This window comes from Sturnus vulgaris, chromosome 13 (assembly GCF_052056855.1).
Source record: "Sturnus vulgaris isolate bStuVul1 chromosome 13, bStuVul1.hap1, whole genome shotgun sequence".
Lineage (NCBI taxonomy): Eukaryota > Metazoa > Chordata > Aves > Passeriformes > Sturnidae > Sturnus > Sturnus vulgaris.
Window position 1 is genome coordinate 11,519,011 of NC_142255.1, and position 16,483 is coordinate 11,535,493.

General features: G+C 37.4%; 1 protein-coding gene across 5 annotated transcripts in view; it reads left to right on the plus strand.

Moving 5' to 3' along the window:
• The window catches only part of ADAMTSL3 (ADAMTS like 3), a 172,788-nt gene that overhangs the window by 20,522 nt on the left and 135,783 nt on the right, over positions 1-16,483 (plus strand). For all 5 annotated transcript variants that reach the window (XR_015806521.1, XM_088172562.1, XM_088172565.1 and 2 more), the window contains exon 3: positions 9,574-9,693. Coding sequence is in view for 4 of the 5 variants with exons in the window: in XM_088172562.1 (XP_088028688.1) it covers positions 9,574-9,693 (120 nt within the window). In the remaining variant the exon portion in view is untranslated. The remainder of the gene's footprint in view (positions 1-9,573; positions 9,694-16,483) is intronic.

Here is a 16,483-nt window from a genome sequence, read left to right on the forward strand (position 1 = left end):
TATATCACTATTAAAGAAAAAACTCAAAAGGAAATTAAATATAAATAATCATACTAACATAACATAACATTAATAACATTAAGGTTATAATTTAAATTAAAAAGAATTGGGAAAATCTGAGTCAGAAGTCCCAGACTCTCCTGAGAGCAGCCATTGTAAATTAAGATATTGACAACTTTGAGTCACACAATATGTCTTGATGAATAGTACAATAATACTGGAGTATATAAGAACTAAGTGTATTTTTTAGTTCTGTATAATATACTGTGTGGGAAGTAAGTACTGAGTGAAGCCTTGCATTCCTTCACCCTTATCCTGTTTATCTGATGGTGGCTAACATGCTTTTGCATTATCCCATAGTATGTAGGTCCCATTTTGCTCACATATAAATATGCAAGTTGCTACCACCCCTATTGCCTTCCTTGGGGTGTTGAGACCTGCATGAAAAAAAGTTGGTTATATGTAATGGAAGGTGTTTTTCCTTAAATCCTGAATCCTGCTGTCACACCAGTGTGAGCATGTCACTGTGGCCAGGTGAAAACAAGAGACAATTTACAGGTGCTGTACAGAATTGTTAACAAAATGGTGCCATGAAGTTTCACCTGCCCAGAATTTTTGCTTTATGTTAGTTTTTAGGTGGATTTTTGTTTAACTGCAACTTTTGGTTACTTAGGAGCACTCACACATTTCTTACACCCTTTCTTCAGAATTAGGGTAGTTATCCACTCTGGTTACTGGGAAAGAAAATGAGGAGGAAGTAATTTATTAGAAAAGGATGAGATAGGTCTTGCAAGCCAATTGTGTGCTATTTATCTCACTAGGAAAGGATTAGGCTTCTACAGCCTCTTGTTCTTCTTGTGATGCCTCTCTATTCATCTTTTTTTTTTTTTTTTAATGGTGTTATTGACTAATCCTGAGGTCTATGTTAATGCATGACCTGCCAAAGCTGCTGGGGTGTCCTGGCCCTTCATGGTGGAGGCCTCTTCCATCCCTTAGAGGAATGACTCTATATCCTTCCTCATTTCAGTTTGTTCTTTCCTTTGCTCCTTAAGCAATATGAATCTTCATTCAGTGCATGAGTTGATTTGTTGAGCTTTATAATCCAACTGCCTCTGACAGTGATCCTACATAGTCTTAAACTATGCTTCTTTCTTGCCTTTTGTAAAGAAATCTGCACTTCCTCAAAGATTATGCCTCCAGTTTCCTCCAGTATGTACTTAGACCTGCAATTGTGGTCATAGACATGCAGCTTGCCAGTTTAACAAAAAAAAAAAAAAAAAAAAAAAAATCCTTCACCACGTGGTGTTCATGATAAAGGACACTAACAAAATCTCCTGGGTTTGGCTGCATGGAGTTAATTCTCCACCTGGCAGTTAGTATAGTGCTGTATTTTGGATTCAGGAGGAGAACAATGGTGTTTTGGTCGTTGCTGAGCAGTGCTTTCACTAAGTTGATGACTTTTCGTCTTTTTCTGTCCTGCCAGACAGGAGGCTGAAGGTGCACAAGAAATTGAGAGGGGGCATAGCCAGGACAGGTGACTCCAAGTGGCCAGAGGGATGTCCCATGCTGGATGGGAACACACAGGACAATAAAACTCTGGAAAGTTGGCCAGGGGTGGATGGCTGATGCTCAGGGACTGGCTGTGCATCAGTCAGCAAATACAGAGCAGTTGCACTGGGCATCACTTGTTTTGTACATTCTTTTATCATCATTATTATTGTTTTATTTTCTTTTTTGTCCCGTTAAACTGTCTCTATCTCAGGCCAAGAGTTTTACCTTTTCCTGACTCTTTGCCCTGTTCTGCTGTGGGGGTGAGTGAGGGAATGTCTGTGTGGTGTTTAGCTGCCTGTCAGGTTAAACTGCAACACAAAACTTTAAAATAATATTACAGATTATCCCGGTTTCTTTGCTAAGAATGCCCTTGGTACTTCTGTAAATTTTTTTTCTTTTCTGTGGAGGTCATGAGAACCTTTAGAAACTGTCAGTGAATAAAAGGTAAAGTTTCATGAGATTATGCTGCAATAATACTGAAAGGACTTTCTTTATGACAAGAATTTTACCAACTATTAGGTTACTAAATAAGGAATAAAAAGAAGGTTTTGTCTGGAATAATGGAACATGTGGTGATGAGGTGGTAAAAATATCTTTTTAGACTTCAGTCACTTATGTCTGTCTTGCAAGATTTTAAAACGGGGTTTAAGTGAAATAGTATTTTCTGTCTCATTTCTAGATATTTCTTCTTTTCACTACTTCATCACAGAGAAGAGTTTATAAAGGGGATTCAATCTTAAAAAAAAAGGAATGAAAACATCCCCAAACCACAAGCTTTGGAGGACATGCAGGTAGAATCTTCACTCACCAGTGTAGATTGTTTTGGATCTAAACATTGCTCTGCCCCTTCCCCATTCCCCAAGGCTAAGCTAAAGACGTGGGGAAATAATTGGGCATTGCATATTTTGAAAGCAGGATTTGATCCACAGTCACTAAATTTCTGACAATAATTGGAAACGAGCTGCTCTGGGTTTGTCTTGTCTGGGTGCTGAATTTTTCCCCTTGGCTCTTATTTTTACAAAACTAGAGAGAACTGAGTAAGCAGTGCTGCTCACAGACCTCCAGTGTTATATTACAAGGGATGCTGTCCTGCTGCAGCTGGGTTTGGGCCCTGGTTCTGTGAGGAGGTCCCTGGGAACTTTGCCACTGATACCACTGGGAGCAGCTTCAATCTGCTGGTGCTGCTCTTTTTAGGGCAAATTTTAGGCACATCTTCCCAAAGAACTGATCAGAAAGCAGAGTCTGCCTAACAGAGCATTGAGAAGAAACTTTACTGGAAGAAGGAAAACTTCAGGGTTCATATTTCTTTTAGAAATATTTCTTCTAGAAATATGAAGCGAAGTGGATATTTAAGCTGGGTTTTGAAAGTAAATGAAGCTTTGACTAAATACTGCTCAAGCCTTTCAGTGAAATGTTTAATCTTTTAGCCAGACAATAGGAAGAGAAAACATAAGTAATTGTTGATAAATATCCAAAAATTTAATCACTAGTATAAATTTTAGAGGGTGCAGAAAAAGATTTCAAAATGTGTTGATCTCAGTCTGCAGCCCAAGCTATGCCAAAGAAAATGTATTTACATTTAATTGAGAAAAATGGTGGTAGAAATGTCCTTTTGAAAAGACTGAAAGATGGGATCTTAATTTAAAAACTAAATTATCTCCATTGTTCTTCCTGTTTCAGTGTTGGCTTAAGGCTGTACAAACTGAGAGCCTGAAGAAAGGTTTAGGCTGAGCACTTTTGTTCTGGTGACGTGATCTCAAGCACGTTCCAGTCACTGGAATGACTCCGAGTGCTTGAATGGGCGCAGGATGGTTTGAGCAGCAGAGATGATGTAGGCAGTTGCTTTCTTGCAGCTGTGAATATGATTATAGTTACAGTTTAGATTCAGTTTTCAATGATAGACACTTCAAACAATAGCTGAACTATCAGTTTCTAAATTGCTTGCTGGCAGTATTTGACTGCGTTGGAAAAGCAGTGGCTTATCCAAAATATTTAAGAATTGTCTTTTGCTTATCTTTGTATGTATTTTCAACTCAGAGGCACATTTTTTCCAGACTTGTTTTATTTCTTCACATTCAAGCAGGCCTAGAACAAGAGATGAGAGGAAAAATCATTAGATTTGGGTTTAAATCAGGTATGTCTTAAGGCTGCTTTTAACTAATACAGAGCATGCAACATGGAAGAACAATCCTTGAGTCTCCCACTCCAGTTCAGTCCCCAGCAGAGCTTTTGACTCAGTGTTTCAGATTGTCTCAGTTGTGACTTCCCTGATGAAATCTGACAGCCAAGTTTTCTTTCAGGATTCTTCTATGAAGAAGTGCTTGACTTCAGTTCGGGCAAATCCTCTTTCATTTTTCTAGGAGAAATGACATTTATACTTTAATTCTTATTCAAAACGCTGGCCTCTTAGTTTAATATTAATAATTAAATAATTGGCCTGGTCTGCAGCAATGCTGAGCTGCTGGCAGCTTCTGTGGAAACTCGGTTCACTTGCAGGGTCTTTAAATGTTTCAGAGTGTCTAGCATTAGGAAGCTGTTTCTGTAGATCTTGGCCATGACAAAAGCTAATCTGACTCTTACTAGATATTTATTCATCGGGATTGCTTGCTCTGGAGATAGCTGAAGTTCTGAACTGTTGATATGACATTGTTTATCTGCAAATTCACTTTTTCATGTTGTGATGAAGCTGGAGTGCTGTGCTCTATCTAACATTTTTGTATTGGAGTCCTTGAAAATCCATTAAACTGAACTGCTACTTAGCTGGTATATTACTTCCCTGGGGCGTAAATCAAATGCTGCAGCAGCTCAGGAGACAGCTATTTAACTTGAATTAAATGGGAATACACACACTTTGGTATATGATTGGACTTGCTGTGCATATTAATCTGACAAACATGTATTTACAAGTCGTTAAAAATGCAGATAGTTTTTCTCATTTTGCTTTTCTTGTCTTTTTTTTCCCCTAAAACAACGATTTTGGAAATGAACGCTGCCCATTTTCCGCTTCCAACAAGAACTAATAAAAGAGCCACAAAACTATGGAAAGCAAACTGCCTGCACTGTATTTGTCTTTTCTTTATAGAATTTACTTTGGGCAGGGTAGTGCAGTTGTGCATAACTGTAAAGCTTTTGTTGATTGAACCTTTTATCTTTTGTCTGTGTTTCTTTATAAAAGTAAGATACTGAGGCAGTTTCAGCAAGAGCATATTTGTAATTTTCAGCATTTTAAATAGATAATTTTGAAGCTTTCATCTGCATTACTCCAGTTTGTTCTCATTATGCTCTCAATTTTAGCAAGGGCACAGGCTTAGTTAGGGAATGACTGATTTAAATCTAGGTAATTTTTATATGTCTTAAGTGTACATAACAGCAGAGTTCTTACTTTTCTCTGTATGTGGTTCTTGGTGCCAAGAAACTCTAAAATTAAAAATTCCTCTCTACCTGAAATAGTAATATTTTTTTTCTAATTATGTTCAAGTAATTTCTTTGAGACATTGCATCTGTTTTTGCATCTTCTTGACCTTCACAGCTCAGATTTAGTAGAAAGCTCTCTTTCTAAAGCTGCTGCTGTCTATATATAAATATGGAACAATTACTTTCGAGTCTCCTGGTGGCTGTGATTAAGTAGAATATTAGCATGCAATTACGAGGTTTGGTTGAGCTTTGTCTGGGTCTTAGTATCAAATTATCTCCAAGATCTGTAGACTAAACCAGATTTTTGAATTTATCTGAAATTAAAATAGCCGTTTAAGTCCTTGGGTGAAATTGTTATTCTCTAACTTGAAAGGCATGACCAATGATTAATATTTATAATTTTTAGTAATGGAAAACTCTACAGTTTAATGATTTGGTAATTTTAAGTAAGGTGGATGGCAATAGTTAACATGAATCCTGGGTATTAGGGAAAAAAAGAGCAATTAAAGTACTTTTTATTTTGTGGTGGTTTCAGAATGTGCTAATGGGATTCATTTTGGGTCAAATGAACCAGAAGTTGTGCCCCAGCAGCACCTAGTGTGCTCAGTCACTGGGAGATGCTCAGCTGTGTGTGGGAGGTCAGTCCTTCTCAGCCTTGCTACTTGGTAATGGCAGTATTGGCTGGGAACATGCAGTGACCATTCCTCTTACTCTCAATAATAAAATAAAATCCTCAAATCCAGCAAGTTGGGCAGATGCTTCTAGTCAGTGTTCTACAGAGCACTGAAACTGGGCAGCAGCCAAAACAATGTGCAGCTCTTGGTGGAGGGAGATCTAAAACCAGAGGCTTGGATACAGGCAATTCTTTGTGCCTTGTGCAATTGAAAGTGGAAGAGTAATTTGTTCTTTCAGCATTCAGGTGGGGAGTGGTGAGTGAGGAAGCGATCACAGCCTGAGATCAAAGCTGTGCTCCAGCATAAACCTTGAATAAACCCAGTGCCATTTCACACTTCCCACTTCTGCTGATCAGAATAGTTCTCCTTGATCACATATGTAAAAAGATGTAGCATGGAAGACCTTATTTTTTCAGTTTCTGACTAACAAATTAGATCTCCTAATCTACTAGAAAGATTTTCAAACACTGATCTGTTTCCAAATTTTACATTTTTGTTTTTGTCAGTAGGTAATTCTTTCTTGCTACATGACATATTAATGTCAATGAATTTTATGTAGTGATTAGTATTATATCTGCTTTGGCTACATTATCACCTTTTACTGTCTTTATATGCTTAAGATCTCAAAAGCTGGTTTAAAATGCCTGCTTTATATCTTAAGTGTACTTGTAACTTGACACATTTAATTTAAAGCTATTGAGATTAAACCGGCCATTAAACAGACCTAAAACACTAGCATGAAATGTAATTTTTTTCTGAAACTTGCACTTATAGTCTTTACTTTAAAATATGAATTTATATCAGATTAGCTAAGTCATTCAGAGATGATCTCAAATACACTATAAACCCACAGACTGTTGAAATTTGAATTATGATTAAGCCAAAGTGCCCATAGAAATATAAAGGCCTCATAAGGAGCAGTGGTAGATTCCTCGGTGGGGAATAAAATAGACTAAGTGGAAACATTATATTTTATGTTCAGTACAATGTATGAATGAAAGTGCATTAGGAACATGCAGCTTATTTGAAGGTGCCTGCATCTAGAGGGCAAAAATATTTTTCTGCTGCTTTGGTGTGTGGATATGAAAGAGTTCTTTAAATATTTGAAGATTTGATTTTTTTAAAAATTAACTTCTCAGTTTGAGTTCTTTATCAGATGTAATTAATTGGTTTCGACATCAGTTTGCCACGAAAGCTGATAGTGTGTTCTTAGTGTTTGTTTTTTATTTTTAGTTAATTGCTTGGCTGTATTCTGTCTGACTTGACTCATACCAGACAGGTAGCAGTACCTATTGCTGCAGCTGAATGTCAGTTTCCATTGTAACCTCCTGTGTAACCTTACAAAGTATCCACGTTTTACCCTGAATTTTTCCACGCTTGGAAGCCAGATTTTGCTTGCCTGAATCTAGCAAGCATTCCTCTGCTCCTCAAGTGCCTAGCTGCTCATAAGCTTTTCACAAGAAAATGGAATGTGTGTTAGAAACCCCTAGTTTCTCTTGTTATGTTTATCAAATTGTTATTTCAGCTTCAAATATTGGCATGTTTTATATTTAAAGCATAAGACCGATTAATGTGCACAGAGCTTCTATTTTAAATGTTTTAATTTAAAAGATGCGAGATACAAGGAAGGTTATTGCTATGTATCCTACTGACAATTTTTTAATGATAAATTAGGCAATGGTGTGATAGATACAATTAGCTAACAAGTATGATGGAGTAATTTTGGTTGTCTTCTGCCTCTAAATTAGGCAAATCTTCCAAAAATATTGTTATAAATCACTAGCACTTAACAGGATTCTTTTCCAAAGTATTCTACAAATACAAACTTAACAACACACCATTGAGATAGGTCAGTTGGAGTTGTAATTGTTTTACACCTGGCAAAACTGAGGTAGAAATGATAAGTACTTTAACCCAGGCCACTTGAGATTTAGAATGCATATCTCTTATCCATTAGCCCTGTGCTGAAATCATAGGATTACATCACTGCCATATTCCCTCACATAGGATCAATGGATAGCCCAGTGAAACCAGTGGGGAAAGATGCCAGATTATGTCAGCCCCTTCCATGTCTGGGTTAGGTTCACATCAAGGCTTGATCAGCTGCAGCCAGCTCAGGTTCAGCAGGAAGCAGAGCTGGGGACCTCTTCTGGTGGTCTTATGGGGAAACTGTTGTTACCAAATGTAGATTTGTTCTCCATATTTTATTACTTAATTATGCATAAATAAGGTCAGTTGGCTAAAGTGTAAAAGTGAGATTTCTGCTGCAATAAGCTTTACAGAAATGTATAGTAATGATAATATGGTGTGAATGTGAATTACTCTTATGTAGGCCTGTTGAAAAAATCCTCTTTGTAATCTTGTTCAGTCTTGCATGCTGAAATATCACCTTTACCCTAGTCTAGACATGTTCTTTGCAAGCTATTTCTCGTTTATATGAAGACTGCTTGATTTAAACCAAGTATGTTAATCTGATGCTGTCATGACTGATGGGGTTTGCAGTGTGAGAAGCTGACAGCTCTCAACAGAGTAAGCAGAGGCATTGTAAGCTTCTCCAGACCATCCTGCAAATGACATGGCATCTGCTTTTTATGAGATAAATTGTGGTCTTCAGAAGGTGAACTTACTGCAAGAGAGAAAGTGCAGTAGGTCTTAGCTTCCTTTTCCACCACAAACTGGTTTAAATTATGTTGATTACTTTAGAAATCTCTAGTTAGCTGGCACCTATATTTGGTACAGTTGTAGCCAAGAATCTAGAAACTGGGTGATGGCAACTGCTTGCTTTCATGTGAAATTGCTGTGAAAATGTCAAAATATACCATTTAATTACACTCCTATTTATTAAGTTTATTCATTGGTAAATGTCCAGCAGTAACTTGCACATTTCAGGCTTTTTTTTTCTTCCCTGTAAGGTTTCAACCTTTTGGAAGGTAATGTTCATCTCCTTGCCTTGTCCTCCCTACACAGCTGGACTCAATAATCTGCATTTAAAAGATGATTGCTTATTTTCTCCAGTATGCAATCCAATTGGTTTCTCAGTGTTAAATGCAGAGGGAATAAAGGCAGAAGAGTCTGTGCAGAACATTTGCTGGGTTGCTTGGGACCTCCAGTGCAGTGAGATGGTGCTGGCCCAGCATGTGCAGGGTGTGTTGAGCACACTTCAGGTGTGCTGTGATTGCTGACCAGGCACAGATCCTGTAAGCAAAAGCTGTTTCTGTCATCAGGGCCCAGGTGTCAGACAGCCCAGCTGGAGGTACCAGCTATGATTCTGACAGAATTAACTCCTCTGTAGCTTGAAATAAACCTTTTTTTCTTTGCCAGTGTGTTCTCAATTGCTCTTCCCCAGCTATGAATAGCATCCTGAACTAATATGGAGCACTGGCTGTGTTCACTCCAGTCATTGCCACTCCCTGTGTCTTTGCAGTAATATCTTCCTGGAAGATAGGAAAGTAATTCATGGTGTCATGGCTTCACAGGTAACCCTGTTGGACTAGATGAGCCCTCAAGGTATCTTCTAAGCTGAGTTAGCCTATGAGTCTGTCTTTGTGTCTTCCTGTAAAAAGAAAGACATTATGTTTAACCAAAAGCCTGCAGTAGCCACTTCTCTAGTGAGGTGTATAAAGAAAAAGAAAGTGTAATATTGCTTTTTGAATGTCTTTGAGCAGTGATGTTTGATAAGCCAGAGATGGTCTTCTTTGGTTTAGTAGATTATTCTGCTATTGAGGCAACTTGTTTTGGTTTGAACCTCTGTAGGTATTTAGCATGTCTCCATCACAGCAAAATATCCACCTAGAAATACCATGTCTAAAAACACAACACTTTTTGTTTTTCTCCTCCAGAAGTTCATGTCTAGATTTTGTAATTATATTAATATATTTTTAAAATTACTTGTGTTTGTAGTAGGTGTAACGTGACCTTTCTGAATTTCTTACAGACACGAGCAGAGCAGTCCCAAGGTGCATACTTCTTGCCTGAGTTTGCACTTTCTCCACAGGGGAGTTTTCTTGAGGATACCACGGGGGAACAGTTCCTCACCTACCGTTATGATGACCAGGTCAGTGTGCCATGTGTCAAAATTACAGAGATTGATTGGTTCATGTAACTCTGAGATAAAGATTACTGTGAAACAGATTAAGATAGAGAATGTGTGTTATCTTTTGAAGGCACATGAAATTTATGACAACACACTATGCAAAATCCAAATTAAGGCACTTATTTGCGTAAATAATAAGTAAAACCACTTTTGGAAAATAATAACAGGATGTAGTGGAGACAAAAGCAGCAATTTTAGTGATGTGTTAATCTATGTTTACAGCTACGTCTGGAAAATGTGTAGAATTTGAAGTGATTATCCTTTCTATGAATTATTTGACTTAACCCAATTTGTTTTATTTAACGTAAAAATCAGTGTTAGACAGATTTTGCATTTTCCAGCTTGTGAAAAGTCAGAATATTGTATTAGTTCATGAAGTTTTTGTAAGGGAAGGTTGGGTGAATTATAAAGAAACAAATGGGAAGTGTAATAGTGGATGGAACACTGTTTAGAAAGAAACAATTTTTTTTTTCAAAGTTAAAAAATTTTAATGCTTTCTCCAGACCCATAGAAACACTATGTTAAACACGGAATATAGATATAAATGTAAAGAAAGCAACATGAAAGAAATGCTGTTAATCTTGGCAAAAGATCTGAAGTAAACCTAGGAAATGTGTGGCGTGCTGTGGAAATTTACTCATAACACAATGTGTTCCAGGAGTCAGTTGAATTTCACATCAAAACTGTCTGAATTACATTCATAGACACTTACAGTACATTTCTCAATGTAAAAGGAGGGAATTTGTTAGGAAACACTTCCTACAGAGAGAAGAGCCAAACTTTCCCTGCATCACAAGGTATGGTTCTGTCAGTGATGGGCTCCTTGCAGGAACTACTTGAACAAAATCGTTTGCTCATCACTATCCTAAAAGAGACAACTGAGGTGAGTGTATTTAAGCTTTAAACTGACAATGTTTTTAGATAGACAAAAGGAAGCAGAAAAGCTACAATAGAAAGCATGCTGAGCCACTGTGAGCTATTTGAATTTAGTTTAAATGTTTACAATAATTCATAGTTTTGCTTCCCTAGAGGGTCTTGATTATCAACAGAAAAGATTCTTGGATAAGACCTTCCTTGGACCAAACACCTGGGAAAGCAATAACTTATAGGACAGTAAAATGCAGCTGCAACTCAGGCTGCATTTAATGACAGTAGTTGAAAAACACTATAAAGGTTATACACTTTGATCAAAATAGTTTCCATTTAATGGAGCACGTTTTTGAGAAGATGATAAATCAAATATAACAGAGGCTTAGTCTGAATCTTTGACTAGACTGTTTGGACTATGTGAATAATATAGCTGATTAAAAAACAAACAAAATGAATCCCCTTGAAAAGCCCTCAAATACCAGCATAGCTCTATAAAGAAGCAAGTTCCAAGCCCAATTCCATTTGATGGAAAGAATTCCATTTGCTGGAAAGTTTTCCATTAATTCCATTGAGATCTGAATTGGATCTAGGATATGGCCAGCTTCTGTTCTTTCATAAATGTGATTTAGTTTTGAAGCCTTCTCTTCCCAGACACTTAGCAGTATGAAATTAAGTTTGAATTCCTGGAACTGGAAGTGGTGCTGAAACATCAAAATGTTGAAAGTAAAAGCAACTGTATTAGCAGAAGTTTCTTTTGAAAGAAAATTCAGTCCCTAAGCATTATTTATTAAAAGTTATGAATACATTGAATGCAGATGGGAATGGATCTATATCTCTAGCTTTACGTTCCTTCAAGTAAACCAGGATTTCTTTGGTGAATAGAAAGATTTTCTTTGATTTTCTAGGAAATTATTCATAGGTTTGTAATAACATACAGTTATACTTTTGCTGAAATGTTAATACATTTGTATCATGGTCCAACTGGGTCAGAAAACGAGATCTTTTTGTTTTCTGTGTTTCATTCAACTCTTTCTTTTGACATTTACTGGTATGAATGGATGGAAGTCTTAAAACCAGAGGGTGAGAATCCTTTATGAGGTAATCTCTTGAATTTTTATAAGATGGGATAGATATGTTTGATATATGATAAATGTGATAAGAATACACAGGTGAATAAAAAGAGAGTAATATATATACATTGAAAGTCCATTTTAACCTACCCAACACAGAAATTGAATCAGTAGTGGAAGGTTAGCACATAAATAAAGACTGCAGCAGCATCTTCTCACACATCTTAATTCCTTCATTTGGTTTTAGCAGTTCATTTTCTATCTTGTCCTACTGTGAAAGGCTGCTGGCCTTTGGGAAATACATTCCTTCCTTTTCCCTGATGTCCAGAATTGTCCTCTGGGCATCCCTACAGAGGCCTGGTGTTCCTGTACATCCCAAATTACACCTGGAAACTGAAGTAACCTTGTGCACTTGACTCCAGTAAAACAAGACATCAATCTGATCTGCTGTGCTGTGGAGGTGATTCCTCCTCCTGTGTCCGTGGAAGGGAACAGAACAGATAAAAGGGGAGAGAGAGTTTTCCTGAGACTGTAGGATGGAGGTGGAGAAGAGGGTGGCTCACAGCCTCTGTTCTTTGGCTAACCAATCTTGAGACACTTGCAGGAAAACCATCTAACCCCATCTTCCCCAGTGTGCCCTTTTCCTCCTTGCACTGTTCCTTTTATGCAGGCCAGTAAAATTTCCTGGGATAGATGGATAATATTTTTATATAGCAGCATCATCATTGTCATGATCCAAGATTAGTTTCCTTACATCCTCCAAACACAGGAATGTTTCAAAGGGGTTTTCTTTGGCTGTTGTGTGTGATATTTTTCAAGCAGGGAGCCAGTTTAATCAGAATCATTCATTCCTTTGTTAGTAAGTAATCTCAGTAAAATAGAACTAGCTGTTACTTAAATATTCAAAAGTATTTGCTATCTGAAATGACAAGCTTACAGTTTGAAATGAAAGATGAGTAAATATTAATAGGAACACACTGTACTCTGCTCTAGCCCAGCAGAATTACACATGGATTCATGTTGTACATGCAAGATAGTACATTTTGTTCTGGTTTAATCTGGCAGGATTGTGCTCTCATTTTTGTACAGGACTGCACTAACCTCTTTGCATATTTTGTTGCTCTGTGTGTATTTAAGAATTACATGCAGATAAAATTCTTTGGCTAGATATTTTAACAATTCAGAGAATATATTTTCTACCATTTATATGACTACAGAGGAAAATGCCTTTAAAGATCTGATTAAATACTGACACTGGTTCACTGGGGTGACATCTGCATAGAGTGGGACATTATAGTTTTGACACATTTATTGCTGTACCTTCAGGGAAAAACAGTGATTCAAAGCAAATATTTCTGAGGGATCCCAGAGGACAGAAATGTAGAAATATTCAAATTGACATTTTCTAAAGGCTTCTGTATTGTTCACCAAGTGATGTATTGTATCAATGCATTGCATCCTGCATTTCTAAATTCTACTGAGTCAATGCAATTTAAACCTAACTTGGTACCAAATAGATTTTGATGCGTAGTCAAAGACTTCAACTGCTGTTGGAAATTTGAGATTAAAAAAAATATGCCCCGTCCTGTCATTCATGAAAATAATTAAATAACTGAATAAATATATGAAAATGAATGAAATTATTAAATAAATATGCAAGTAATAGCCCTTTCTCTAGCTTTGAGATACATGTTGAACCTTGCCATAAGGAATAGTTTCCTAGTATTCTTTCTGATTTCTTTTGGCTTTTCACCTTTTAATCTACTACAAGGAATTTTTTTCTTTTCCAAAATACTAGTAGTACTGGAAAGCTTTCTTGCAGAAATAAAATGTTCTTGTTTTCTGACACTTAAGGTATTGCTTCCAAGTATTAAAACCATTCCATATGACGGACCACCAAGAAGGACAGCAGTGAAAGCTTGGTTGGGCTGAATGTGTTTGAAGTGCATTTCCACTTTGATTGGCTGGCTGGCTGAGAGTGCTCTTGGGGGTGTGGGTAAAGAAGGGGAAAGAAAAAGGAAAATAAGTTTGTCTTTCAAGTGAGAAAATGTTTGCTTGACCAGTTAGCTTTCTAGTTGACCTTGCTTCTTGTAAATTTTATGATGTTTACCAGTTTAAACTCACAACAAGGATAGGCTGATTCTGGAATTAGATATATGGCTCTAAGTAGTCCAATCTTGGCAAAGAAATCTATTGTTTCTAAAAAAATATTAATTAAAATCTGCACTATCAGACTTGTGAGTGTTTAGCTATGCGAGGGAAGGTAGAAACTGGTCAGTCTGTTTTCACCTAGATGTGCAAGTTGTAATACCCAGGCTGCAGCTGCTACAGTTCATTTAGTAATTAGTATAATAACTAATTTAATTCTTTCTTTGGGCTTGCTAGAAAAGTGCCTTGTTATGAAGTGAATGCCAAAATTGGGAAAATAAATATTCTTATTTAAGACTTGTTTTCCACAAATAGAAATTGTCTGTCCTGGCTTCTGTTTTTTCAGGGTGAAAAGGAGCATGGCATTTAAAGTCTTAATTTGAAAAAATGCAGTGGAGCCCAGGATTTGAATTATTTCAAAAATTAATATTGAAATAAACTGATGGAACCTATTACTCCACCTTTTTATTTGCACTCTGGCAGCAATATCTGTTTGTGTTTGTTCTGTAAGTTTTTCATATTACACCAGGGAAACTCTTGTGTGGACAGAAGTTGTCTCATGGGTCCTGCTGGGCTCTCAGCCATTTTCCTCCATTTCCTTCATCTTTCCCCATTCCACCTGCTGCTGGTTGCCATCCTCTGTGCCTCTGGAATGGTACCTGAGTCACAGCCTGGCTTTGGGTGTCAGCTGCTTCTGCTGCTGCTCTGAGCCTTTTTATTCCTCTGCCGGGCAGTTTGCAACTAAATCACCAGAGAAATGGAGCCACACGTTTTCAGGCTTGGAGATGAGTCATGTAAGGGACATTACTGCAAATTAACACATCAGTGAAGACAGGCTCTAATCCCGGGAAGGGAGCAAGATTTGTAGTTTGTGGCTCACTTGCTACCCATGCACAGAAAGCTTCAGTACTCTCGATTTGAGAAGGAGCCTGAAACTTGTGTTATTCTCTGACAAGCCATTTTTGTTGATACCCTGAAAAAGCTTTCAGAATTATTAAAAACACTTAAGGTCTTAAACCTCAGTGTCTAGCTCTTCATTTAGAGATTCTTTTTTTGAATAAACAAACTGTTTTCAAGTGGCCACAAACTATTTCAGGCATTCTTCTACAATGAAAACATTCCACGATGGAACACTTGGTGGTTTCATTTGTGTATTTGGAGAATGAACCGATAAACTTCATTTTATCCAAGCACCAGAACTGTGGCCACTAATACGTGGCTGTGGGAATTTCAGCACTGTTAGAAATACTCCTTTTCTGCTATGTAGAGGTCTGGCCTTGCAGTCCTCACTCAGCCAGTCTGCTGATACTAGAATAACACTGATTGCACTGACTTGAGTCCTGCAAGTCGTTCCATTCTCTTAGCTGGGATATCTTGTGTAAGTAACAAATCAAATTACTAGGTCAGGTTTGTGCTACTCCATACTAATCCTACAGGTGCCCGTAATGAGTTTTAAATCATATTTAAGAAGTTTACAGCCATATGTTTGTAAGGCTCTGTGAAGATAAAAAGCATCATTTGGTGTTTCTTTGAAGGCGTTCCCTGATATTTTCAATTATATTCATTTTTTTACATATACCTTCATTTTTTTTTTCACAAGTTTAATTTTGGTCTCTATTTTTAAGGGTGTGTTTTTATTTTTTTATTTTTAAATTTTTTTGTAAGGAAGTTAGCTCTGTAATCAAGTGAAATGTGTTTCTGATTTGGAGTGGAAAGGAGGCAAGGATTAAGAGAAAATGAAAACCACTTACGATTTCAGGCACAACTACTCTTAGAGAGACTGGTACTGCATAAGTCAGGCATGATCCTATTCAAACAATACTTTTGTTTAGGCTAATTGCTGGCTGGAAGTGTGTGAGCAGCATATGCACGAGTAATTATATCATTACTTGTGTGTGATAGGTTACTTAGTGAACTGAAAACTGTTTTTAAATACTTTTGCTTATTGGCAAACTGAATGGGGAGCTGGCACTTTTTAAAGCACCAACTACCATTTTCAGTTCAGGGTTTTATTGTTCAGAGAAAATAGTGGAGCTGCTGTTTGCAGTCCATGTTTCTTTGTGCACTAAGAATTACAGACTTTCTTCGTTTCTATTACAGCCTCAGTCCCAGCCCTGCCAAAGGTCTCTGTGTGTAAATCATACTTCCAGAAGCCAGTAGGTGTTCACCTTGTGCAGTATAACAGCCTTCACAGGGAATCTGTAATAGTACAGCTTCTGCAGAAAACACATTTTATATCATTTCAGTTTGGATCAAATACATTCCAGGAGGCTGTAATCCTATTCCACCAAATTGTGTGGTGAAACTCCCTGGCCTGGGTCTGTAGCCCTTCTGTGGCTGTGATGATACTGACCTCAGCAGCTGCCACAGGATTCCCAGGTAGCAGAAGTGACCCCTTATTTGCAAGGTCATCCCCCAGAATGATTTCCCAAGGAAGAAAGGAGAATGGACCAAAAGTTTTAGTTTTTTCTCTTACTCCTGCTCCCCTGGGTGATGGACAGATACTGAGGCTGCTCTGGTGGAAGATAAAAGACTATGCAGGTTCTCTTCCTTATTTTCTTAGACATATTTTTAGGGTCATAAATTGGTGTTTATTCAGTTTGAGGTTGAGCTATATAGAAAAACCCACTTTAATACACTAAGTACCTTCCTTTTCTAGCCTC